We start from the raw sequence: 25,013 nt of genomic DNA, 5'->3' as shown, positions 1-25,013 counted from the left end.
AGACGGAGAGGGGGAGGGTGGAGAGAGGAGACGGTGGAGAGGGGAGGGTGGAGAGAGGGGAGGGTAGAGAGAGGAGATGGAGGGGAGGGGAGGGGGAGAGAGGAGACGGAGAGGAGGCGGGGAGAGAGGAGACGGAGGGGAGGGGAGGAGGAGAGAGGAGACGGAGTGGAGGGGAGGGGGGAGAGAAGAGGCGGAGGGGAGGTGGGGAGAGAGGAGACGGAGGGGAGGGGAGTGTGTAGAGAGGAGACGGAGTGGATGGGAGGGTGGAGAGAGGAGACGGAGGGGGAGAGAGAGAAGACGGAGGGGAGGGGAGGGTGGAGAGAGGAGTCGGCGGGGAGGGGAGGGTGGAGAGAGGAGATGGAGGGGAGGGGAGGGGGGAGAGAGGAGACGGAGAGAGGGGAGGGTGGAGAGAGGAGACGGAGGGGAGGGGGAGAGAGGAGACGGAGGGGAGGGGAGGGAGGAGAGAGGAGACGGAGGGGAGGGGAGGGAGGAGAGAGGAGATGGAGGGGAGGGGAGGGAGGAGAGAGGAGAGGGAGGGGAGGGGAGGGGGGAGAGAGGAGACGGAGGGGAGCGGAGGGGGGAGAGAGGAAACGGAGGGGGGGTGGAGAGAGGAGACGAGGATGCGGAGGGGAGGGCAGGGGAGGGGGGAGAGGAGGCGGAGGGTGGAGAGAGGAGACGGAGAGAGGAGACAGAGGGGAGGGTGGAGAGAGGAGACGGAGTGGAGGGGAGGGGGGAGAGAGGAGACGGAGGGGAGGGGAGGGGGAGAGAGGAGACGGAGGGGAGGAGAGGGGGAAGAGAGGAGGCGGAGGGGAGGTGGGGAGAGAGGAGGAGGAGGGGAGGTAGGGAGAGAGGAGGCGGAGGGGAGGGTGGAGAGAGGAGACGGAGCGGAGGTGAGGGTGGAGAGAGGAGACGGAGGGAGAGAGAGAGGAGACGGAGGGGAGGGGAGGGTGGAGAGAGGAGGGAGGGGAGGGGAGGGAGGAGAGAGGAGACGGAGAGGAGGCGGGGGAGAGAGGAGACTGTGGGGAGAGGGGAGAGAGGAGCAGGAGGGGGGAGAGAGGAGGCGGAGGGGGAGAGAAGAGGCGGCGGGGAGGGGAAGGGGAGAGAGGAGACGGGGGAGGGTGGAGAGAGGAGACGGAGGGGTGGGGAGGGTGGAGAGAGGAGGCGGAGGGGAGGAGAGGGGGGAGAGGAGGTGGAGGGGAGAGGGGAGAGAGGAGGAGGAGGGGGGAGAGAGGAGACGGAGAGAGGGGAGGGGGAGAGAGGAGTCGGCGGGGAGGGGTGGGTGGAGAGAGGAGACGGAGGGGAGGGGAGTGGGGAGAGAGGAGACGGAGGCGAGTGGAGGGAGGAGAGAGGAGACGGAGAGAGGGGAGGGAGGAGAGAGGAGACGGATAGAGGGGAGGGGGGAGAGAGGAGACGGAGAGAGGGGAGGGGGGAGAGAGGAGACGGAGGGGAGGGGAGGGGGGAGAGAGGAGACGGAGGGGAGGAGAGAAGGGAGAGAGGAGACGGAGGGGGAGAGAGGAGGTGGAGGGGAGGGGAGGGGGAGAGAGGAGGTGGAGGGGAGGGGAGGGGGAGAGAGGAGACGGAGGGGAGGGGAGGGGGGAGAGAGGAGACGGAGAGAGGGGAAGGGGAGAGAGGAGACGGAGGGGAGGGTGGAGTGAGGAGACGGAGGGGAGGGGGGAGAGGAGACGGAGGGGAGGGGGGAGAGGAGACGGAGGGGAGGGTGGAGAGAGGAGACGGAGGGGAGGGTGGAGTGAGGAGACATAGGGGAGGGTGGAGTGAGGAGACGGAGGAGAGGGGGAAGAGGAGACGGAGGGGAGGGTGGAGTGAGGAGACGGAGCGGAGGGGAGGGGGGAGAGAGCAGACGGAGGGGAGGGGTAGAGAGGAGACGGAGGGGAGGAGAGGGGGAAGAGAGGAGGCGGAGGGGAGGTGGGGAGAGAGGAGGAGGATGGGAGGTAGGGAGAGAGGAGGCGGAGGGGAGGGTGGAGAGAGGAGACGGAGCGGAGGTGAGGGTGGAGAGAGGAGACGGAGGGAGAGAGAGAGGAGACGGAGGGGAGGGGAGGGTGGAGAGAGGAGGGAGGGGAGGGGAGGGAGGAGAGAGGAGACGGAGAGGAGGCGGGGGAGAGAGGAGACTGTGGGGAGAGGGGAGAGAGGAGCAGGAGGGGGGAGAGAGGAGGCGGAGGGGGAGAGAAGAGGCGGCGGGGAGGGGAAGGGGAGAGAGGAGACGGGGAGGGTGGAGAGAGGAGACGGAGGGGTGGGGAGGGTGGAGAGAGGAGGCGGAGGGGAGGAGAGGGGGGAGAGGAGGTGGAGGGGAGAGGGGAGAGAGGAGGAGGAGGGGGGAGAGAGGAGACGGAGAGAGGGGAGGGGGGAGAGAGGAGACGGAGAGAGGGGAGGGGGGAGAGAGGAGACGGAGGGGAGGGGAGGGGGGAGAGAGGAGACGGAGGGGAGGAGAGAAGGGAGAGAGGAGACGGAGGGGGAGAGAGGAGGCGGAGGGGAGGGGAGGGGGGAGAGAAGAGACGGAGAGAGGGGAAGGGGGAGAGAGGAGACGGAGGGGAGGGTGGAGTGAGGAGACGGAGGGGAGGGGGGAGAGGAGACGGAGGGGAGGGGGGAGAGGAGACGGAGGGGAGGGTGGAGAGAGGAGACGGAGGGGAGGGTGGAGTGAGGAGACAGGGGAGGGTGGAGTGAGGAGACATAGGGGAGGGTGGAGTGAGGAGACGGAGGAGAGGGGGAAGAGGAGACGGAGGGGAGGGTGGAGTGAGGAGACGGAGTGGAGGGGAGGGGGGAGAGAGGAGACGGAGGGGAGGGGAGGGGTAGAGAGGAGACGGAGGGGAGGGGAGGGGGAAGAGAGGAGGCGGAGGGGAGGTGGGGAGAGAGGAGGAGGATGGGAGGTAGGGAGAGAGGAGGCGGAGGGGAGGGTGGAGAGAGGAGACGGAGCGGAGGTGAGGGTGGAGAGAGGAGACGGAGGGAGAGAGAGAGGAGACGGAGGGGAGGGGAGGGTGGAGAGAGGAGGGAGGGGAGGGGAGGGAGGAGAGAGGAGACGGAGAGGAGGCGGGGGAGAGGAGACTGTGGGGAGAGGGGAGAGAGGGGGCGGAGGGGGAGAGAAGAGGCGGCGGGGAGGGGAAGGGGAGAGAGGAGACGGGGGAGGGTGGAGAGAGGAGACGGAGGGGTGGGGAGGGTGGAGAGAGGAGGCGGAGGGGAGGAGAGGGGGGAGAGGAGGTGGAGGGGAGAGGGGAGAGAGTAGGAGGAGGGGGGAGAGAGGAGACGGAGAGAGGGGAGGTGGGAGAGAGGAGTCGGCGGGGAGGGGTGGGTGGAGAGAGGAGACGGAGGGGAGGGTGGAGTGAGGGGACGGAGGGGAGGGTGGAGTGAGGGGACGGAGCGGAGGGTGGAGAGAGGAGACGGAGGGGAGGGTGGAGTGAAGAGACGGAGGGGAGGGTGGAGTGAGGAGACGGAGGGGAGGGGGGAGAGGAGACGGAGGAGAAGGTGGAGTGAGGAGACGGAGGGGAGGGTGGAGTGAGGAGACGGAGGAGAGGGTGGAGTGAGGGGACGGAGGGGAGGGTGGAGTGAGGGGACGGAGGGGAGGGTGGAGTGAGGAGACGGAGGGGAGGGTGGAGTGAGGGGACGGAGGAGGAGGGGGGAGAGAGGAGACGGAGAGAGGGGAGGGGGGAGAGAGGAGACGGAGAGAGGGGAGGGGGGAGAGAGGAGACGGAGGGGAGGGGAGGGTGGAGTGAGGGGACGGAGGGGAGGGGAGGGTGGAGTGAGGGGACGGAGGGGAGGGTGGATTGAGGAGACGGAAGGGAGGGTGGAGTGAGGAGACGGAGGGGAGGGGGGAGTGAGGAGACGGAGGGGAGGGTGGAGTGAGGAGACGGAGGTGAGGGTGGTGTGAGGAGACGGAGGAGAGGGTGGAGTGAGGAGACGGAGGGGAGTGGGGAGAGGAGACGGAGGGGAGGGTGGAGTGAGGAGACGGAGGGGAGGGTGGAGTGAGGTGACGGAGAGGAGGGTGGAGAGAGGAGACGGAGAGGAGGGTGGAGTGAGGAGACGGAGGGGAGGGTGGAGAGGAGACGGAGGGGAGGGTGGAGTGAGGAGACGGAGGGGAGGGTGGAGTGAGGAGACGGAGGGGAGGGTGGAGCGAGGAGACGGAAGGGTGGAGCGAGGGGACGGAGGGGAGGGTGGAGCGAGGGGACGGAGGGGAGGGTGGAGAGGAGATGGAGGGGAGGGTGGAGTGAGGGGACGGAGGGGAGGGTGGAGTGAGGGGACGGAGGGGAGGGTGGAGTGAGGAGACGGAGGGGAGGGTGGAGAGGAGACGGAGGAGAGGGTGGAGTGAGGGGACGGAGGAGAGGGTGGGGTGAGGAGACGGAGGGCAGGGTGGGGTGAGGAGACGGAGGGGAGGGTGGGGTGAGGAGACGGAGGGGAGGGTGGGGTGAGGAGACGGAGGGGAGTGAGGAGACGGAGGGGAGGGTGGGGTGAGGAGACGGAGGGGAGGGTGGAGTGAGGAGACGGAGGGGAGGGTGGAGTGAGGAGACGGAGGGGAGGGTGGAGTGAGGAGACGGAGGGGAGGGTGGGGTGAGGAGACGGAGGGGAGGGTGGAGTGAGGAGACGGAGGGGAGGGTGGAGAGGAGACGGAGGAGAGGGTGGAGTGAGGGGACGGAGGGGAGTGAGGAGACGGAGGGGAGGGTGGGGTGAGGAGACGGAGGGGAGGGTGGGGTGAGGAGACGGAGGGGAGGGTGGGGTGAGGAGACGGAGGGGAGGGTGGGGTGAGAAGACGGAGTGGAGTGAGGAGACGGAGGGGAGGGTGGGGTGAGGAGACGGAGGGGAGGGTGGGGTGAGGAGACGGAGGGGAGGGTGGAGCGAGGAGACGGATGGAGCGAGGAGACGGAGGGGAGGGTGGGGCGAGGAGACAGAGGAGGGTGGGGCGAGGAGACGGAGGGGAGGGTGGGGCGAGGAGACGGAGTGGAGTGAGGAGACGGAGGGGAGGGTGGGGTGAGGAGACAGAGTGGAGTGAGGAGACGGAGGGGAGGGTGGGGTGAGGAGACGGAGGGGAGGGTGGGGTGAGGAGACGGAGGGGAGGGTGGGGCGAGGAGACGGAGGAGGGTGGGGCGAGGAGACGGAGGGGAGGGTGGGGCGAGGAGACGGAGTGGAGTGAGGAGACGGAGGGGAGGGTGGGGTGAGGAGACAGAGTGGAGTGAGGAGACGGAGGGGAGGGTGGGGTGAGGAGACGGAGGGGAGGGTGGGGTGAGGAGACGGAGGGGAGGGTGGGGCGAGGAGACGGAGTGGAGTGAGGAGACGGAGGGGAGGGTGGAGTGAGGAGACGGAGGGGAGGGTGGGGTGAGGAGACGGAGGGGAGGGTGGGGTGAGGAGACGGAGGGGAGGGTGGGGTGAGGAGACGGAGGGGAGGGGGGAGAGGAGACGGAGGGGAGGGTGGGGTGAGGAGACGGAGGGGAGGGTGGAGTGAGGAGACGGAGGGGAGGGTGGGGTGAGGAGACGGAGGGGAGGGGGGAGAGGAGACGGAGGGGAGGGTGGGGTGAGGAGACGGAGGGGAGGGGGGAGAGGAGACGGAGGGGAGGGTGGAGTGAGGAGACGGAGGGGAGGGTGGGGTGAGGAGACGGAGGGGAGGGTGGGGTGAGGAGACGGAGGGGTGGAGTGAGGAGACGGAGGGGAGGGTGGAGTGAGGAGACGGAGGGGAGGGTGGAGTGAGGAGACGGAGGGGAGGGTGGGGTGAGGAGACGGAGGGGAGGGTGGAGTGAGGAGACGGAGGGGAGGGTGGGGTGAGGAGACGGAGGGGAGGGGGGAGAGGAGACGGAGGGGAGGGTGGGGTGAGGAGACGGAGGGGTGGAGTGAGGAGACGGAGGGGAGGGTGGAGTGAGGAGACGGAGGGGAGGGTGGAGTGAGGAGACGGAGGGGAGGGTGGAGTGAGGAGACGGAGGGGAGGGTGGGGTGAGGAGACGGAGGGGAGGGTGGGGTGAGGAGACGGAGGGGAGGGTGGGGTGAGGAGACGGAGGGGAGGGTGGAGTGAGGAGACGGAGGGGAGGGTGGGGTGAGGAGACGGAGGGGAGGGTGGGGTGAGGAGACGGAGGGGAGGGGGGAGAGGAGACGGAGGGGAGGGGGGAGAGGAGACGGAGGGGAGGGGGAGAGGAGACGGAGGGGAGGGTGGAGTGAGGAGACGGAGGGGAGGGTGGAGTGAGGAGACGGAGGGGAGGGTGGGGTGAGGAGACGGAGGGGAGGGTGGGGTGAGGAGACGGAGGGGAGGGGGGAGAGGAGACGGAGGGGAGGGGGGAGAGGAGACGGAGGGGAGGGGGGAGAGGAGACGGAGGGGAGGGTGGAGTGAGGAGACGGAGGGGAGGGGGAGAGGAGACGGAGGGGAAGGGGAGAGGAGACGGAGGGGAGGGGGGAGAGGAGACGGAGGGGAGGGGGGAGAGGAGACAGAGGGGAGGGGGGAGAGAAGACGGAGGGGAGGGGGAGAGAAGACGGAGGGGAGGGGGGAGAGAAGACGGAGGGGAGGGGGGAGAGGAGACGGAGGGAGGGTGGGGTGAGGAGACGGAGGGGAGGGTGGAGTGAGGAGACGGAGAGGAGGGTGGTGTGAGGAGACGGAGGGGAGGGTGGAGTGAGGAGACGGAGGGGAGGGTGGGGTGAGGAGACGGAGGGGAGGGTGGGGTGAGGAGACGGAGGGGAGGGTGGGGTGAGGAGACGGAGGGGAGGGGGGAGAGGAGACGGAGGGGAGGGGGGAGAGGAGACGGAGGGGAGGGGGGAGAGGAGACGGAGGGGAGGGGGGAGTGAGGAGACGGAGGGGAGGGTGGGGAGAGGAGACGGAGGGGAGGGGGGAGAGGAGACGGAGGGGAGGGTGGAGTGAGGAGACGGAGGGGAGGGTGGAGTGAGGAGACGGAGGGGAGGGGGAGAGGAGACGGAGGGGAGGGGGAGAGGAGACGGAGGGGAGGGGGAGAGGAGACGGAGGGAGGGTGGGGTGAGGAGACGGAGGGGAGGGTGGGGTGAGGAGACGGAGGGGAGGGTGGAGTGAGGAGACGGAGGGGAGGGTGGAGTGAGGAGACGGAGGGGAGGGTGGAGTGAGGAGACGGAGGGGAGGGTGGGGTGAGGAGACGGAGGGGAGGGTGGAGTGAGGAGACGGAGGGGAGGGGGGAGAGGAGACGGAGGGGAGGGGGGAGAGGAGACGGAGGGGAGGGGGGAGAGGAGACGGAGGGGAGGGTGGGGTGAGGAGACGGAGGGGAGGGTGGAGCGAGGAGACGGATGGAGCGAGGAGACGGAGGGGAGGGTGGGGTGAGGAGACGGAGGGGAGGGGGGAGAGGAGACGGAGGGGAGGGTGGAGTGAGGAGACGGAGGGGAGGGTGAGAGGAGACGGAGGGGAGGGTGAGAGGAGACGGAGGGGAGGGGGGAGAGGAGACGGAGGGGAGGGGGGAGAGGAGACGGAGGGGAGGGTGGGGTGAGGAGACGGAGGGGAGGGTGGAGCGAGGAGACGGAGGGGAGGGTGGAGCGAGGAGACGGAGGGGAGGGTGGGGTGAGGAGACGGAGGGGAGGGTGGAGAGGAGACGGAGGGGAGGGTGGAGTGAGGAGACGGAGGGGAGGGTGAGAGGAGACGGAGGGGAGGGGGAGAGGAGACGGAGGGGAGGGTGGAGTGAGGAGACGGAGGGGGGTGGAGTGAGGAGACGGAGGGGGGGTGGAGTGAGGAGACGGAGGGGAGGGGGAGAGGAGACGGAGGGGAGGGGGAGAGGAGACGGAGGGGAGGGGGGAGAGGAGACGGAGGGGAGGGGGGAGAGGAGACGGAGGGGAGGGGGAGAGGAGACGGAGGGGAGGGGGGAGAGGAGACGGAGGGGAGGGGGAGAGGAGACGGAGGGGAGGGTGGAGTGAGGAGACGGAGGGGGGTGGAGTGAGGAGACGGAGGGGGGGTGGAGTGAGGAGACGGAGGGGAGGGGGAGAGGAGACGGAGGGGAGGGGGAGAGGAGACGGAGGGAGGGTGGAGTGAGGAGACGGAGGGGAGGGGGGAGAGGAGACGGAGGGGAGGGTGGGGAGAGGAGACGGAGGGGAGGGTGGAGTGAGGAGACGGAGGGGAGGGTGGGGAGAGGAGACGGAGGGGAGGGTGGAGTGAGGAGACGGAGGGGAGGGGGGAGTGAGGAGACGGAGGGGAGGGTGGGGAGAGGAGACAGAGGGGAGGGTGGAGTGAGGAGACGGAGGGGAGGGTGGAGTGAGGAGACGGAGGGGAGGGTGGAGTGAGGAGACGGAGGGAGGGTGGAGTGAGGAGACGGAGGGGAGGGTGGAGAGAGGAGACGGAGGGGAGGGTGGAGAGAGGAGACGGAGGGGAGGGTGGAGTGAGGAGACGGAGGGGAGGGTGGAGTGAGGAGACGGAGGGGTGGAGTGAGGAGACGGAGGGGAGGGGGGAGAGGAGACGGAGGGGAGGGTGGAGTGAGGAGACGGAGGGAGGGTGGAGTGAGGAGACGGAGGGGAGGGTGGAGTGAGGAGACGGAGGGGAGGATGGAGTGAGGAGACGGAGGGGAGGGTGGAGTGAGGAGACGGAGGGGAGGGTGGAGTGAGGAGACGGAGGGGAGGGTGGAGTGAGGAGACGGAGGGAGGGTGGAGTGAGGAGACGGAGGGGAGGGTGGAGTGAGGAGACGGAGGGAGGGTGGAGTGAGGAGACGGAGGGGAGGGTGGAGTGAGGAGACGGAGGGGAGGGTGGAGTGAGGAGACGGAGGGGAGGGTGGAGTGAGGAGACGGAGGGAGGGTGGAGTGAGGAGACGGAGGGGAGGGTGGAGTGAGGAGACGGAGGGGAGGGTGGAGAGAGGAGACGGAGGGGAGGGTGGAGTGAGGAGACGGAGGGGAGGGTGGAGTGAGGAGACGGAGGGGTGGAGTGAGGAGACGGAGGGGAGGGTGGAGTGAGGAGACGGAGGGGAGGGTGGAGTGAGGAGACGGAGGGGAGGGTGGAGTGAGGAGACGGAGGGGAGGGTGGAGTGAGGAGACGGAGGGAGGGTGGAGTGAGGAGACGGAGGGGAGGGTGGAGTGAGGAGACGGAGGGAGGGTGGAGTGAGGAGACGGAGGGGAGGGTGGAGTGAGGAGACGGAGGGGAGGGTGGAGTGAGGAGACGGAGGGGAGGGTGGAGTGAGGAGACGGAGGGAGGGTGGAGTGAGGAGACGGAGGGGAGGGTGGAGTGAGGAGACGGAGGGGAGGTTGGGGAGAGGAGACGGAGGGGAGGGTGGAGTGAGGAGACGGAGGGGAGGGTGGAGTGAGGAGACGGAGGGGAGGGTGGAGTGAGGAGACGGAGGGAGGGTGGAGTGAGGAGACGGAGGGGAGGGTGGAGTGAGGAGACGGAGGGAGGGTGGAGTGAGGAGACGGAGGGGAGGGTGGAGTGAGGAGACGGAGGGGAGGGTGGAGTGAGGAGACGGAGGGGAGGGTGGAGTGAGGAGACGGAGGGAGGGTGGAGTGAGGAGACGGAGGGGAGGGTGGAGTGAGGAGACGGAGGGGAGGGTGGAGAGAGGAGACGGAGGGGAGGGTGGAGTGAGGAGACGGAGGGGAGGGTGGAGTGAGGAGACGGAGGGGTGGAGTGAGGAGACGGAGGGGAGGGTGGAGTGAGGAGACGGAGGGGAGGGTGGAGTGAGGAGACGGAGGGGAGGGTGGAGTGAGGAGACGGAGGGGAGGGTGGAGTGAGGAGACGGAGGGAGGGTGGAGTGAGGAGACGGAGGGGAGGGTGGAGTGAGGAGACGGAGGGAGGGTGGAGTGAGGAGACGGAGGGGAGGGTGGAGTGAGGAGACGGAGGGGAGGGTGGAGTGAGGAGACGGAGGGGAGGGTGGAGTGAGGAGACGGAGGGAGGGTGGAGTGAGGAGACGGAGGGGAGGGTGGAGTGAGGAGACGGAGGGGAGGTTGGGGAGAGGAGACGGAGGGGAGGGTGGAGTGAGGAGACGGAGGGGAGGGGGGAGAGGAGACGGAGGGGAGGGTGGAGTGAGGAGACGGAGGGGAGGGTGGAGTGAGGAGACGGAGGGGAGGGTGGAGTGAGGAGACGGAGGGGAGGGTGGGGAGAGGAGACGGAGGGGAGGGTGGAGTGAGGAGACGGAGGGGAGGGTGGGGTGAGGAGACGGAGGGGAGGGTGGGGAGAGGAGACGGAGGGGAGGGTGGAGTGAGGAGACGGAGGGGAGGGTGGAGTGAGGAGACGGAGGGGAGGGTGGAGTGAGGAGACGGAGGGAGGGTGGAGTGAGGAGACGGAGGGGAGGGGGGAGAGGAGACGGAGGGGAGGGTGGAGTGAGGAGACGGAGGGGAGGGGGGAGAGGAGACGGAGGGGAGGGTGGAGTGAGGAGACGGAGGGGAGGGTGGAGTGAGGAGACGGAGGGGAGGGTGGAGTGAGGAGACGGAGGGGAGGGTGGGGAGAGGAGACGGAGGGGAGGGTGGAGTGAGGAGACGGAGGGGAGGGTGGGGTGAGGAGACGGAGGGGAGGGTGGGGAGAGGAGACGGAGGGGAGGGTGGAGTGAGGAGACGGAGGGGAGGGTGGAGTGAGGAGACGGAGGGGAGGGTGGAGTGAGGAGACGGAGGGGAGGGTGGAGTGAGGAGACGGAGGGAGGGTCACTCTCAGACACACATCCCCCCCACTCACTGGGTTTCAGGTGACCGTTCCCGGCCTTGACGTATTTCGTCAGCCATTCGGTGCAGATCTGCTCCAGGTATCCCTTTCTCTGCTGCTTCTCGGCCGTGTCCCGGTCCCACTTGTTCTTGGTGATCTGACCCCAGGGCACAGGGGTCACCCACACCATGTTCTCCTTGTCGAAGCTGATGAAGTCTGACCCGTCCCAGGCGTACTGAATGAACCCGGTGGTGGTCCCGTCCTCACGGATCTCACAGCCGTACATCCGCTGGAAAGTGTGGATCCCTGAAACAACCGGGCGGGGGGGGGGGGGGGAGATCCATATCTGTCAAATGCGGCTGAAGTGACAATCACAGCCCGATAACCCGCACCGTGACCCCGCCACCCCTGTAACCTCCGCCGCCACCCTGCAGGACCAGCCGGTAACTGGGCGGTGGGCCGACCAGGGGCATCGGGCATTTACAGCCCCAAACGATGCCCTTCGTGACGGGCGGCCTTGGGCCTACCTGCCTGTGAGGCGCCTTTCCCGCTGTACGTTACCGAGAAGCGAGGATTCACTCCCGGGGTCCTGCGCCGACAATCCGGGGCTGGCAACCGACCAGCGGCCTCCCTACCTGCCGTAGTGAGGGGAATGGCCTCCTCCCTCCGAGCGGTGACAGCCCCGTTCACTGATCACCCCCGGGCCGTGTCGGTACCCGGTGTCGGTATCCCCGGGCCGTGTCCGTACCCGGTGTCGGTACCGCCGGGCCGTGTCCGTACCCCCGGGCCGTGTCCGTACCCCCGGGCCGTGTCCGTACCCGGTGTCGGTACCGCCGGGCCGTGTCGGTACCCCCGGGCCGTGTCCGTACCCGGTGTCGGTACCCCCGGGCCGTGTCCGTACCCGGTGTCGGTACCGCCGGGCCGTGTCCGTACCCGGTGTCGGTACCCCCGGGCCGTGTCGGTACCCGGTGTCGGTACCCCCGGGCCGTGTCCGTACCCGGTGCCGGCACCGCCGGGCCGTGTCGGTACCCCCGGGCCGTGTCCGTACCCGGTGTCGGTACCGCCGGGCCGTGTCCGTACCCGGTGCCGGTACCGCCGGGCCGTGTCGGTACCCCCGGGCCGTGTCCGTACCCGGTGTCGGTACCGCCGGGCCGTGTCGGTACCCCCGGGCCGTGTCCGTACCCGGTGTCGGTACCGCCGGGCCGTGTCGGTACCCCCGGGCCGTGTCCGTACCCGGTGTCGGTACCCCCGGGCCGTGTCGGTACCCGGTGTCGGTATCCCGGTGTCGGTACCCGGTGCCGTGACCCTGCCCCTCCGTTCCGCCGCCACACGGCACTTCGCCCGTCAGATTGCAGAGGCTGACGCCCCGCCAAACGGAGCGTCGGCACCGGCAGCAGAACCGTCCGGCCTCGGGCCAGACTGAGGACGCTTACACCCGTGGAGCGGCTCCGGAGGGACAGGGGGTTCATCAGCCCCTCCGGAAACCGAGCAAACATTCCCAACCGGTTACTCACCCGTCACCGGCCCCCCCAGACACCGCAGCCTGAGCCACAGTTAAATGTTCGGCAGGAGACGAGCTCTCCAAAGGGAATCATTTCACTGACGCAACAGCGAAGCGGGGGGGGTTCCAGCAGCGGCCGATATTACAGACCCCCACCCACCCACCACCCCCGGGTGGAAACAGGGCAGGGAGAGCTCCTCATCGCCATCAGTACCGACAGATCGCGACAAGCCCCAGATCTTTCAGACTTTCCCAGTAAATCCCGAAATAAATGAAACATAAATAACTGCACAAATACTGTTGCAATGTGAACATTATAAACACAAGTAACACTGATCAGCATCATGGTAATTTAGCAATACTCCAGCTACGGAAAGCTGTTTGTAAAGAGAGATTGTTTCCGGGTTGTGGGGTTTTAGTTCCGTTCTTTCTGCCCAGTGCGTATGTCTGTAGCTCCTCCGCTATGCACCGCGGTAGAAAAGGCCGGAAGTAAAAACACCTCAACCGGAAGCAACCTCTCTTTACAAACGGCTTTCCGTAGCCGCGTTGCGGAAAGGGTAACTTAGATTGTGTGTTGTGTAATAACCCAGATCTTATTAGGGACCTTAACGTAAAGGAACCTTTAGGAGGCAGTGATCATAATATGATTGAATTCATACTGCAATTTGAGAGGGAGAAGCATAAATCACATGTATCAGTATCACAATGGAATAACAGGAGTTACAAAGACATGAGAGAGGAGCTTGCCCGGGTGGGTTGGAGAAGGATACGGGTGGCGATGATGGCAGAGCAGAGGTGGCTGAAGTTTCTGGGGATAGTTCACAAGGCACAGAATGGATATGTCCCACAGAGGAAGAAGTTCTCAAATGGCAGGGATAGGCAACTGTGTTTGACAAAGGAAGTTAAGGACTGTATAAAGCCAAGGAGAGGGCAAATAAGGTAGCAAAAGTGATTGGGAAGCTTTTAAAATCCAACAAAAAGCAACTAAAAATAACAATAAGAAGGGAAAAGATGAAATATGAGGGCAGACTAGCCAATAGTATAAAGCAACACACATCAAAGTTGCTGGTGAACGCAGCAGGCCAGGCAGCATCTCTAGGCAGAGGTACAGTCGACGTTTCAGGCCGAGACCCTTCGTCAGGACTAACTGAAGGAAGAGTGAGTAAGAGATTTGAAAGTGGGAGGGGGAGGGGGAGATACAAAATGATAGGAGAAGACAGGAGAGGGAGGGATGGAGCCGAGAGCTGGACAGGTGATTGGTAAAGGGGATACGAGAGGATCATGGGACAGGAGGTCCGGGGAGAAAGACAAGGGGTGGGGGGGAAACCCAGACGATGAGCAAGGGTATAGTCAGAGGGAGAAAAAGAGAGAGAGAAAGAATGTGTGTATATAAATAAATACTGATGGGGTACGAGGGGGAGGTGGGGCTTTAGCGGAAGTTAGAGAAGTCAATGTTCATGCCATCAGGTTGGAGGCTACCCAGACAGAATATAAGGTGTTGATCCTCCAACCTGAGTGTGGCTTCATATTTACAGTAGAGGAGGCCGTGGATAGACATGTCAGAATGGGAATGGGATGTGGAATTAAAATGTGTGGCCACTGGGAGATCCTGCTTTCTCTGGCGGACAGAGCGTAGATGTTCAGCAAAGCGGTCTCCCAGTCTGCGTCAGGTCTCGCCAATATATAAAAGGCCACATCAGGAGCACCGGACGCAGTATATCACCCCAGTCGACTCACAGGTGAAGTGATGCCTCACCTGGAAGGACTGTTTGGGGCCCTGAATGGTGGTAAGGGAGGAAGTGTAAGGGCATGTGTAGCACTTGTTCCGCTTACACGGATAAGTGCCAGGAGGGAGATCAGTGGGGAGGGATGGGGGGGACGAATGGACAAGGGAGTTGCGTAGGGAGCGATCCCTGCGGAATGCAGAGGGGGGGGAGGGAAAGATGTGCTGAGTTGTGGGATCCCGTTGGAGGTGGCGGAAGTTACGGAGAATAATATGTTGGACCCGGAGGCTGGTGGGGTGGTAGGTGAGGACCGGGGAACCCTATTCCTAGTTGGGTGGCGGGAGGATGGAGTGAGAGCAGATGTACGTGAAATGGGGGAGATGCGTTTGAGAGCAGAGTTGATAGTGGAGGAAGGGAAGCCCCTTTCTTTAAAAAAGGAAGACATCTCCCTCGTCCTAGAATGAAAAGCCTCATCCTGAGAGCAGATGCGGCGGAGACGGAGGAATTGCGAGAAGGGGATGGCGTTTTTGCAAGAGACAGGGTGAGAAGAGGAATAGTCCAGATAGCTGTGAGAGTCAGTAGGCTTATAGTAGACATCAGTGGATAAGCTGTCTCCAGAGACAGAGACAGAAAGATCTAGAAAGGGGAGGGAGGTGTCGGAAATGGACCAGGTAAACTTGAGGGCAGGGTGAAAGTTGGAGGCAAAGTTAATATAATCAACGAGCTCTGCATGCGTGCAGGAAGCAGCGCCAATGCAGTCGTAGATGTAGCGAAGGAAAAGTGGGGGACAGATACCAGAATAGGCACGGAACATAGATTGTTCCACAAACCCAACAAAAAGGCAGGCATAGCTAGGACCCATACGGGTGCCCATAGCTACACCTTTAGTTTGGAGGAAATGGGAGGAGCCAAAGGAGAAATTATTAAGAGTAAGGACTAATTCCGCTAGACGGAGCAGAGTGGTGGTAGAGGGGAACTGATTCGGTCTGGAATCCAAAAAGAAGTGGAGAGCTTTGAGACCTTCCTGATGGGGGATGGAAGTATATAAGGACTGGACATCCAGGGTGAAAATAAAGCGGTGGGGGCCAGGGAACTTAAAATCATCGAAAAGTTTAACAGCGTGAGAAGTGTCACGAACATAGGTAGGAAGGGATTGAACAAGGGGTGATAAAACAGTGTCGAGGTATGCAGAAACGAGTTCGGTGGGGCAGGAGCAAGCTGAGACAATAGGTCGGCCAGGACAGGCAGGTTTGTGGATCTTGGGTAGGAGGTAGAAACGGGAAGTGCGAGGTGTGGGAACTATAAGGTTGGTAGCAGTGGATGGGAGATCCCCTGAGCGGATAAAGTCGGTGATGGTGTGGGAGACAATGGCCTGGTGCTCCTTAGTGGGGTCACGATCGAGGGGTAAATAAGAGGAGGTATCGGCGAGTTGTCGCTGTGCCTCGGCAAGGTAGAGGTCAGTACGCCAGACTACAACAGCACCCCCCTTATCGGCGGGTTTAATTATAAGGTTAGGATTCGTGCGGAGGGAGTGGAGAGCAGAGCGTTCCGAAGGAGTGAGGTTGGAATGGGGACAAGGTGCGGTGAAGTCGAGACGGTTGATGTCCCGTCGGCAGTTGGCAATAAAGAGATCCAGAGCAGGCAGAAGACCAGAGCGGGGTGTCCATGAAGAAGAGGAGGGTTGAAGACGGGAGAAGGGGTCATCGGTGGGGGTGGAAGAGTCCTTGCCGAAGAAGTAGGCTCGGAGACGGAGACGGAGAAAGAAAAGTTCCGCATCATGGCGAACACGGAACTCGCTGAGGTGTGGGCGAAGGGGGACAAACGCGAGGCCCTTACTGAGAACAGAGCGTTCTGCCTCCGACAGTTGAAGATCGGAGGGGATGGTAAAGACCCGGCACGGATGAGAGCTGGGATCAGAGGGGGGAGGGGGGAGGCTGGGTGTGTCAATGGAGAGGGGAGGGTTGGGGTGAGAGGAAGATGGAGCCTCTGAGGGCCCAGGAGTTGACGGTGGGATCTGAGGGAGACGGGATTGCAGAGTATTGGTGGGGGAAGGGGAGACGGGAGTCACAACAGCAGCACATAAAGATCCGGCCTGGAGTTCAAGGCTGGAATCTTGAGAGCTGGGATCGGGGGGGGGGGTGAGGCTGGGGGTGTCAGTGGAGGGGGGGGTTGGGGTGAGAGGAAGATGGAGCCTCTGAGGGCCCAGGAGTTGACGGTGGGATCTGAGGAAGACGGAGTTGCAGAGTGGTGGTGGGGGAAGGGGAGACGGGAGTCACAACAGCAGCACATAAAGACCCGGCCTGGAGTTCAAGGCTGGAGTCGCAGTTGGTGGTTGCGTAATCGCTGTGAAGGTGTCCATGGTCGTTGCTGGAGTCCGGGTTTTGAATGTGTCCTGAGGTGTTGGAGCCGCCGAGATCAATGGCAGGGGCCGCAATTGAAAGTTCATGCCTGCTAGCGTCGGGGCCGGCAGGCTCTGGAGTCCGTAGATGTAAGATCTTGCGATCTTTGCCTAACATGACAAAGTCAAAAAAACGGCGATTGCAGGCGTGGATCTGACGGAGGATGAAATAGCGGGTAGGACCATTACAGACGGCGAAGAAAGTGTCCCGAAGGTGTGGAAGGGTCTGGGATAGGGACACCAAGTACCTCCTCATGGCGGAGAGCATCGCCTTCAGAGCTTGACGGGAGAAGCGACGAGAGGCAGAGTCAATAAAATGTGAGTACCTGGGATCCTCAGAAGGTCCAAATTGAGAGGCTCGGAAACGAATCCTTAAAGCCAACTGGAATAAGTTGGCGATGGAGGCACGTTCCAAGAAAGGATACATGGCTGTGATAGCGAGTCTGAGTCAAAGTGTGGTCGAAAAGTTGAAGTATTCGGCCCCAGTCATCACACTGAGTGCAACAGTCAATTTTTATTCATTTATTTTTCGTGTTGAAATAAAATTAAATAATGAAACATAGAATTCAAAGTGTTGTAATGTGAGCATTATAAAAATAAGTGACACTAATTAGGATAATGGTAGTATAGCAATACTCCCGCTACGGAAAGCTGTTTGTAAAGAGATGTTGTTTCCAGGTTACGGGGTTTTACTTCCGGTCTTTTCTGCCCAGTGCGCATGCGTGTGACTAAACAATTTAGAAGGTCGATCTTGCCTTTCACTAAGGCCGAGGTAGGGAGGATGTAGCCAAGAGACTCTGGCCCCCTAAGCCCCCTTGGAAAGATAAAGGACCGCATAAGAATAATCCCCCGGCCTCCCAACCGCCGCTGGGACAGTATCTCAGATCGACCCCGAGTGATCCCCCGGAGGGGGACACAGAGGAATTAACACAGATGGCCACCCACTATGGGTGAGGCCAGAGGCAGAGACAGCCAGGCCCCCGGCCACAGCATCAGCCCCCTCTCTGCGAGGACAGGACCGTGACGACTCCAGGAGGTGCGAGGGCTGCCGGAGATGAGACCGAAGTGAGCAGCACCACAGGTGATGCGGGAGGCCGCGGGACTCGACAGCGAACACGGGGACAAAGAGAGAGAGATGAAAAGGAGGGGACAAACCCCACAATTCAGGCCCCAAATATCAGGATAGGTGACGTCCCTGTATGAAAACCCCGGACTCCAACCGAAGTACGTGTCATGGTCACGGAGACGCCTGACCCCTTAAAGAAACCAAACGCCTTCCACATCTGGTTGATCCAGATGCTAAATACTCGCCCCTGGGGACTGGGGACAGGATGACACGGTGTCTGGTAATGAGACAATGACACTCTGGTTGGAGAATGGAGAAAAACTGCTATAATGGGGGGGTGGGGGGAACGGAGACATAGCGGTAAAGGGGAGGTGACACGGTGCTCGCAGAGGAAGGGTGAAATGATTCCAGATTTCGTAGCAAGGTTTAAGCAGAAGTGGGGAGAGAGTGTTGGGACACCCTTAGAGGGGAATGGGCCCTTGGTCATCCAGACTTTGTTGAACTGCATGTGGCCGCTGCGAGCCCAAGGATATAAATTACAGAATCTGAACTGGTAAAATCAAACGTGGGTGTAGACAATGACGGCTTTGTACAATGTGGATCGGGAGGGACTCTTTTCTCAGGAAACAAACGAGAGAGGGTTTAATGCCAGTAGGCCAGTACTCCCAAAGCAAAGGGTGCCCACCTCAGGGACGAGGTGGGGAAGGGGAGGGAATTCGGGGTTCTGAAGAAATCTCCCTGATTCCCCAAAGCGACCAATGCTGTAGTTGTGGTGAGAAGTGGCACTGGGCCCGAGATTGCCAAACTACATACCGAAATTGCGGAAAAAGGGCCAGTGGGCCCGGAACTGTCACCCCGCCCCCACCTTTCCGCCCCCTCCCCGGGCTTCAGAGGACCGACAGTCGCCCACTTTCCCTTTAACTCATCCCTCGCCTCAGCAATAGGGGTGCCACGGAGAACCGGTGGTGCAGGCAGCAGCTATCAGACTATCCAGAAGGATGAGAGAAGAGCCCATGATGGTTGTAAAAACAGGAGATAGTGAGGGGTCTTGTCTGACTGATATGGAGCTACTCTGTCTTCTGTGCCCGATGACAGAAACCCTTTCGACCCCTCCCTCGCTGACAATAGATAATGTGGATGTTACTGATACCTGTATAATTTCTAAAGACAAGCCCCTCCCCTTGTTAGACAGACAGACTCTCTGTAAGTTAGGTGCGAATCTGTACGTCGACCTAATGGCATTTATGTGGATCTCCCGCAGACGTTAAAGCTCACTGGAGGAGTGAATGCTTGTTGTGATACTCTGGTATCGTACTGCTGGCAACTGGATTGCAACCCTTATTCCCCCCTCGTACAACAACCATGCACAGCCCTGGGGGATTCCTCTGACTTGCAAGGACAGTATTTGCAATAGCTCCTGGAAACCGGCCGGGAAAGCAAGATGTTTCACTGCACTGCTTTCTACGGGCAGGGCGCAGATCCCACCTACGATGAGCAGGCAGCCCCCTGTGTTGGAGACACGGAGACCTTGAGAACCGGGACCCTTCTGTTCTTCAGCCCCGAAGGGCTGGGAGTAGCAGTAGTACTAAACAACCTCACAGTTACCATAAGACCCCGACACCCCCCTCGCTAAACCAAAGCGCATTGGACCTATGGTGCACCGTCTGTCACAAATTTCACTCCCAGCCCAGACAATCTCTGTTCTAATCCCTGGTGCAGCTACGCTCACCACCGAGATCTTTGACAGGCAGACAGGAAGGATTACCGTAAAACCTATGATGTTAAGGGCATTATTCCAGCAACAGTGCCCGCCCCAGCCAGGGCCCCTGCTCTACCCGAAAGCTCTCACCGGTGTTAACATGGGACTGTGGGCCCAACACAAGAACCGTGTCGGTATGGTGCGCACGACACCAGAACATCGGGTGACCCTCGAGAAGGGATCCCTCCTGCCCTGCGTGAAACAATATCGCCTGACAGCTCAGGCAGAGGAAGGCATCGCACTGTAACACAGTCCCTCCTGTAACAGGGGGGCTGCATCACCCCCATCCTTCCGATTCCAAAACCAGGAAGGAAGAACGAATGGCGATTCGTGCAGGACCCAAAAGAGCGATAAATAAGATCGTTATTCCCATTGCCCCACTGGTCCCCAATACCAACATCATCCTCACCTCTATAATCGTCTCCGCCAGTACCTTCACCATCACAGACTAATGTTCGGGGTTTTCTCTACACCTCCACCTGCTGACAGCCGGTATCTACTCGCTGTCACCTACAAGAACCAGCCGTACACTTGTTCCCGATTGCTCAAGGATACACAGAAAGCCCAGCAGTGTGTGCGGCGGCCATAAAGCATGAGCTGGATGAGAGCCCCTTATCCGATCACTCCACCCTTATCCAACATGCTGACGATACCCTGACAGCTTCGGACACGGGCCCTCGCTGCCGAGTTGGTACAATTAAGCTGTTACAGCATCTGGCTGACAGGGGACACCGGGTTTCCCTGGAAAAGTTGCAGTGTTGCCAGGACACCGTGCAGTGTCTCGGGTTCGAGCCGACCGAGGGAACGAGAGGGCTCGGAAAAGACTGTAAATTGGCTGTCCAGCACATCCCGATACCAAAGACAGAGAAGGGAATTCTTTCCTACCTGGGAATGGCTGGGGACTGTTGTGACAAAAATACACATCAATGTTAGCTGTCCTGTGTGATCAGCAGTTGGTCTGCCACAGGTCTTCAGGAGAGAGAGAGATAAGGAAGACATGGAGCAGCAATGGAGATGTGTAATGAAGGGGAAGGAGAGCTGTCAAGAGCGGCTCCCCCTTTGAACCCTGAACTCTTTGAAGTGATGGACAGGCGATACCCCAGCAGGGGGATAAAAAGGGACAGGTTCGCTAAGGCAGGACACACACGACACCCGAGGTAACGAGACCCTGGAAGCGGTGCATCTCTCACAAGTCGGTGGAAAGCTTTTGGACGGCTGATCGCGGGATCAAGCCATAGACGCTCAGGGTGGAAAGGCACGATCGGAGGGAACCTGGTGTGTGTCCACCCTTGCCTGGGTACCAGGTTCAGCGCAGAGAAACGATTCGTATCTGGAAACGGAGGGGTCACGGTCAGTGACCTCAGATGACAAAAAGGGCTCGCACGAAAGCTGACTGCGAAGGTCGGTGTGTGGAAGCTGTGTTGAATATTCATTCGTTTCGCTCTCTCTCTCCTTCCTCCCCCCACCCACTGTCCATCGCCATGGCAACGATTACTGCGAACTGAACTTAATTGAACTGAACTTTGTGTCACTTTGAAACTGGTTATTTGCCCCTAGACAACGATAGAGCTTGTTTGATCCTGAATTCTGTGTACATGTATGTTTATCATTGCGGAACTGTTGCATTCATTATCCTTTTGATTAGAGTACTGTGTTGCTTGTTTCTTTAATAAAAACTTTCTTAATTCTAGTAATCCAGACTCCAACTGAGTGATCCATTTCTGCTGGTTTGGCAACCCAGTTACGGGGTACGTAACATAAGTGGGGTTCTCGTCCGCGATTTTGAACGCTAAATTTGGGACGGAGTAAATTGATTGGGTCAAAATTCCCGAAAGAAAGAAAAGACAAACAGCAGAAATGGAGGTTGAGGAATTTCTAAAGGCGCCGACCTTGGAGGCATTAGAGGATGCCAGGAAATCAGAATTGGCAGCTGTGGCCAAACGGTTGAATCTTGCTATGGTGAAGTCGACAATGAGGAGAGAGGAGATACACAGAGCTATTGTAGAGCACTATGTATCTAAAGGTGTGTTTCCCCAAGTTGAGCTGGGGGTGGTGTCTATTGAAAAACCTGCTGGAGACGCGGTACAGGTACAGCTTGAAAAACTGAGACTCGAGCACGAGTTCCGGGTATGGCAGTTGGACCGGGAAGAGAAAGAGAGGGACAGACAGTTGGAGAGAGAAGAGAAGCAGAGAGAGTTAGAAAGGCAAGAGAGAGAGAGAGAGAAAGGCAGCTGGAGTGAGAAGAGAAACAGAGGGAAAGGGAATTCGAGCTGGAGAGGTTAAAGATAAGGACAGAGCAGGGGCTCGTGCCGAACCAAGGTGGAGGGTTCCGGGCGACCCAGAAGGTTAGGCTGGTCCCCCCATTTGACGATACCGACATGGATCGGTACTTCCTCCATTTCGAAAAAGTGGCTATAAGTCAGGACTGGCCGAGGGATAAGTGGGTTGTTTTGCTTCAGAGTGTACTAAAAGGGAAAGCCCAAAAAGCTTACTCAGCTTTATCCGCGGAAGATGCCCAGAAGTATGAGGTGGTGAAGGAGGCCATCCTCAGGATTTATGAGTTGGTCCCGGAGGCATACCGGCAGAGGTTCCGGAATGCGAGGAAGCGGTGGGACCGCACGTATTTAGAGTTTGCCTGTGAGATGCAGACATATTGTGAGCGTTGGTGCGCCTCGAAAGGGGTAGAGGGGGATTATGACAGACTGCTACAGATGATCCTGATTGAGCAGTTTAAAGGTTGTGTCCCTGAGGGTATGAGACCCTACCTCGATGAGAAAGAGGCAGCCACGTTAGCCGCAACTGCTAAGTTAGCGGATGAGTATGCATTGACGCATAAGATGAAGATTGCCCCGAGTAAAGGCTACCAGAAGGGTAGTCAGGACGGAGGGGAGAGTCCGCCGGAAAAGTCAGAAAGTAAGCCGGGGACTAGTGAGAAGGATAAGGTAGACCGGGAGCAGTCTGGTAAGAAGTCTCCTGGGGTCGTCTGTTATAATTGTGGGAAAGTCGGACGCTTTGCGTAACTGACTAAACACTTAACGTAACACTGTCGACAGTGGATACCGGAGTAGAGGGAAATGGATGCTGTACTCCGGACGGCCGCAAATGTGTGGTGGACTGATGAGAGGGATCGGGCATTTACAGCCCCAAACGATGCCCTTCGTGAGGGGCCAGCCCTGGGCCTACCTGACTCTGAGAAGCCTTTCCTGCTGTACGTTATTGAGAAGCGAGGATTCACTACTGGAGTCCTGTGCCAACAATACGGGGGTGGCAAGCGACCAGTGGCCTATTACTCCGCCTCCCTACCTGCTGTAGTGAGGGGAATGCCCTCCTACCTCCGAGCGGTGGCAGCCCCAGCGGTGATCATCGACAAATCCATCTCCATTCATTGATCACCCCTGCGCTGTGTTGGTAGCCCGTGCCGTGACCCTGCCCCTCAATTCCACCGCCACACAGCATTTTGCCCGTGAGATTGTAGAGGCTCACGCCCCACCAAACAGAATGTCTGCACAGGCAGCAGAACCTTCCGGCCTCAGGCCAGACTGTGAACGTTTACACCGATTCCCGTTATACCTTTGGAGTAACCCATGACTTTGGACAGCTCTGGAAGAACAGAGGATTCATCACCTCCTCCGGAAAACCTATTAAACATTCTCAACCAGTTATTAACCTGTTAGAGGCCATCCAGTTGCCGCAGCCTGAGCCATAATTAAATGTGAGGCACAGACCTCGGCAGGAGACGAGGTCTCCAAAGGGAATCATTTCACTGACACAACACTGAAGCAGGGGGTGTTCCAGCAGCGGCCGATATTACAGCCCCCCACCACACCCCCGGGTGGAAACAGGGGAGGGAGAGCTCCTCACCGCCATCAGTACCGACAGATCGCGACAACCCCAAGATCTTGCCACCCCACAAGAAAAGTGCGCGTGGACAAAAGCTGCCACCCTGACGGGATGTTGTTTGTCCCTGAAGCCTGTTTCCACCCCTGGCTTGCTTGGCCCATGGCCAGGCTCACGTGGGCAAGGCAGGGATGCAGCGTGTGATTAGTCAGCAATGGTAAACCCCTGGGATGACTGTCACAGTCGAAAGGGTAGCACCAGCATGCTTGATATGTCAACAGAACAATAAAGGGAAAACTCTGGCAAAGTATGATCATTGGCCCCAGCCACAAATGCTGTTTGAAAGTGTACAGATAGACTTTGTGCATCTGCCAGTGGAGAAAGGCCACAAATATATATTGTTGGGAATAGATATGTTCTCTCGGTGGATGGAGGCATTCCCGGCCAGGAAGGATGACGCTAGCACAGTAGTGAATGCCCTAATGAAGGAAATCACCAAGGTTTGGGTTTCCATTGTGTATTAATAGTGACAGGGAAACTCATTTTACTAACAGATTAGTACAAGGGCTGAAAGTCGCCCTGGGATTTCAGTGGAAGTTACACATCCCCTATCAACCCCAATCCTCGGGAATGCTGGAAAGGGTAAACGGAGAAATAAAAAATGCACCAGGCAGGGTGTGTCAGCAGAATGACCTTAAATGGTCAGAGGCTTTGCCTCGGGTAATGTATGCTTTACGAAACCGGAAGAATAGGAGTACGGGGTTCACCCCACGTGAAATATTCATGGGTAGACCAGTGACAACGGGGCCGAAGTCGCCCGATGACACCGGAGACAGTGGCTCTGATCTGGAACGATGGAAAAACCCTCAAATATGCGCAAGCACTGTGTCACGAGGTGGAAAAGCTACACGGCCAAGTGAGGGACACAGATTCCCCTGACCGAAGGAAATGTGCACCTCTTCAAACCAGGGGATTGGGTACACGTTCGAGCTGTGATAAGAGAATCTTTCTCTCCCAGGTGGAGAGGCCCCTATCAAGTCCGGTGGGTCACTCGGACCGCAGTGAAGGTAGGGGGAAACCCGACTGGATACAGGCCACTCGGTGCAAATGGCACGACGAGAAAGGAGAGGAACAACAGACTGGAGTGAACTGCACCCGTTCAGCTGCCGAGTCGAGTGAACAGAGCCACACCACCAGGGGGTCCCACTCACTGTTAATCACTGGGCCATTAACCATTGTAATCAGAGGAATCGGAGCTGAATGCAAGAATACCTTCCTCCGGTTGGCATATGATTCTGTGAATAGTACGACCCATACAAGCTGTTGTGTCTGTGTGGTGATACCAACACACACTGGAGGAGCTGGGACGATGCCCTGAGTGACTGTACCCTTCGCCAAAAATAGAGGGGAGGTCTTACAGGAACTGGATGGAGGAGCAGGCCCTGTGTTGTGGGGATACAATTTTACCCTCAGCGGTACCACCGACAGCAGCTCTGGAGGATGGACACCTTGTCGGCGAGGCAGCGATGGCACAGGGGAACGGGGAATGGGGCTGAGGGGACCAGCCAGTCTGCTAAATGGATTCCATGTTACCCTGACATTTCACACTCACCCCCCCCCCAATGGTGGTATAGAGACAGAGAGGAGACACCTGTTGGTGTACGGAGAATGGACTATAAAAGGCAGAATGGAGTAAGTTCATGGAGAAAAAAATATTTAGACCGGCCACTACAGTACTACCTCCCCCCTCCCCACTCTGCCACACAACACCTTATAGATAGTAGTGATAGCCATGACGAGGAGGTATGTCTGAAATTGTGCCTCTTTCCTGAGGGTTATGAAGCCCCTTCCTACAGATAGATTTAATGAGAGAATATGAATGTGAATAGGGTGAATGATATGAGTGTTGATGAAGATGATCAACAATGGACTTGTGAAGACAAAGCAAAGACCCTCGTGTGCAAATAGGGAACCATATGTGCTAACTCTTCTGAGAAAAGGTACGAGTCTAATCTGCTGTGGCCCTACAAACAAGAACTACAGTCGGCCCTCCTTATCCGCGGGGGATTCGTTCCGGGACCCGCCCCCGCCACGGATACAAAAAAACACAGATGCCCAAGGCCCTTATTTAACCTGAATCAGTACGGTTGACATTAGGACCCAGCGGAGCCCCGAACCTTATTTAACC

General features: G+C 60.2%; 1 protein-coding gene across 2 annotated transcripts in view; it reads right to left on the bottom strand.

Annotated features, from left to right (window-relative positions):
* The window catches only part of LOC134341124 (class I histocompatibility antigen, F10 alpha chain-like), a 47,466-nt gene that overhangs the window by 3,220 nt on the left and 19,233 nt on the right, over positions 1–25,013 (bottom strand). For both annotated transcript variants that reach the window (XM_063038897.1, XM_063038898.1), the window contains exon 3: positions 10,574–10,846. In XM_063038897.1, the coding sequence (XP_062894967.1) occupies positions 10,574–10,846 (273 nt within the window). The remainder of the gene's footprint in view (positions 1–10,573; positions 10,847–25,013) is intronic.

This window comes from Mobula hypostoma (genome assembly GCF_963921235.1).
Source record: "Mobula hypostoma chromosome 5 unlocalized genomic scaffold, sMobHyp1.1 SUPER_5_unloc_3, whole genome shotgun sequence".
In the NCBI taxonomy this organism is placed as follows: Eukaryota; Metazoa; Chordata; class Chondrichthyes; order Myliobatiformes; family Myliobatidae; genus Mobula; species Mobula hypostoma.
The sequence above is the reverse complement of the archived record's forward strand: the minus strand, read 5'-3'. Positions and strand labels throughout refer to the sequence as shown.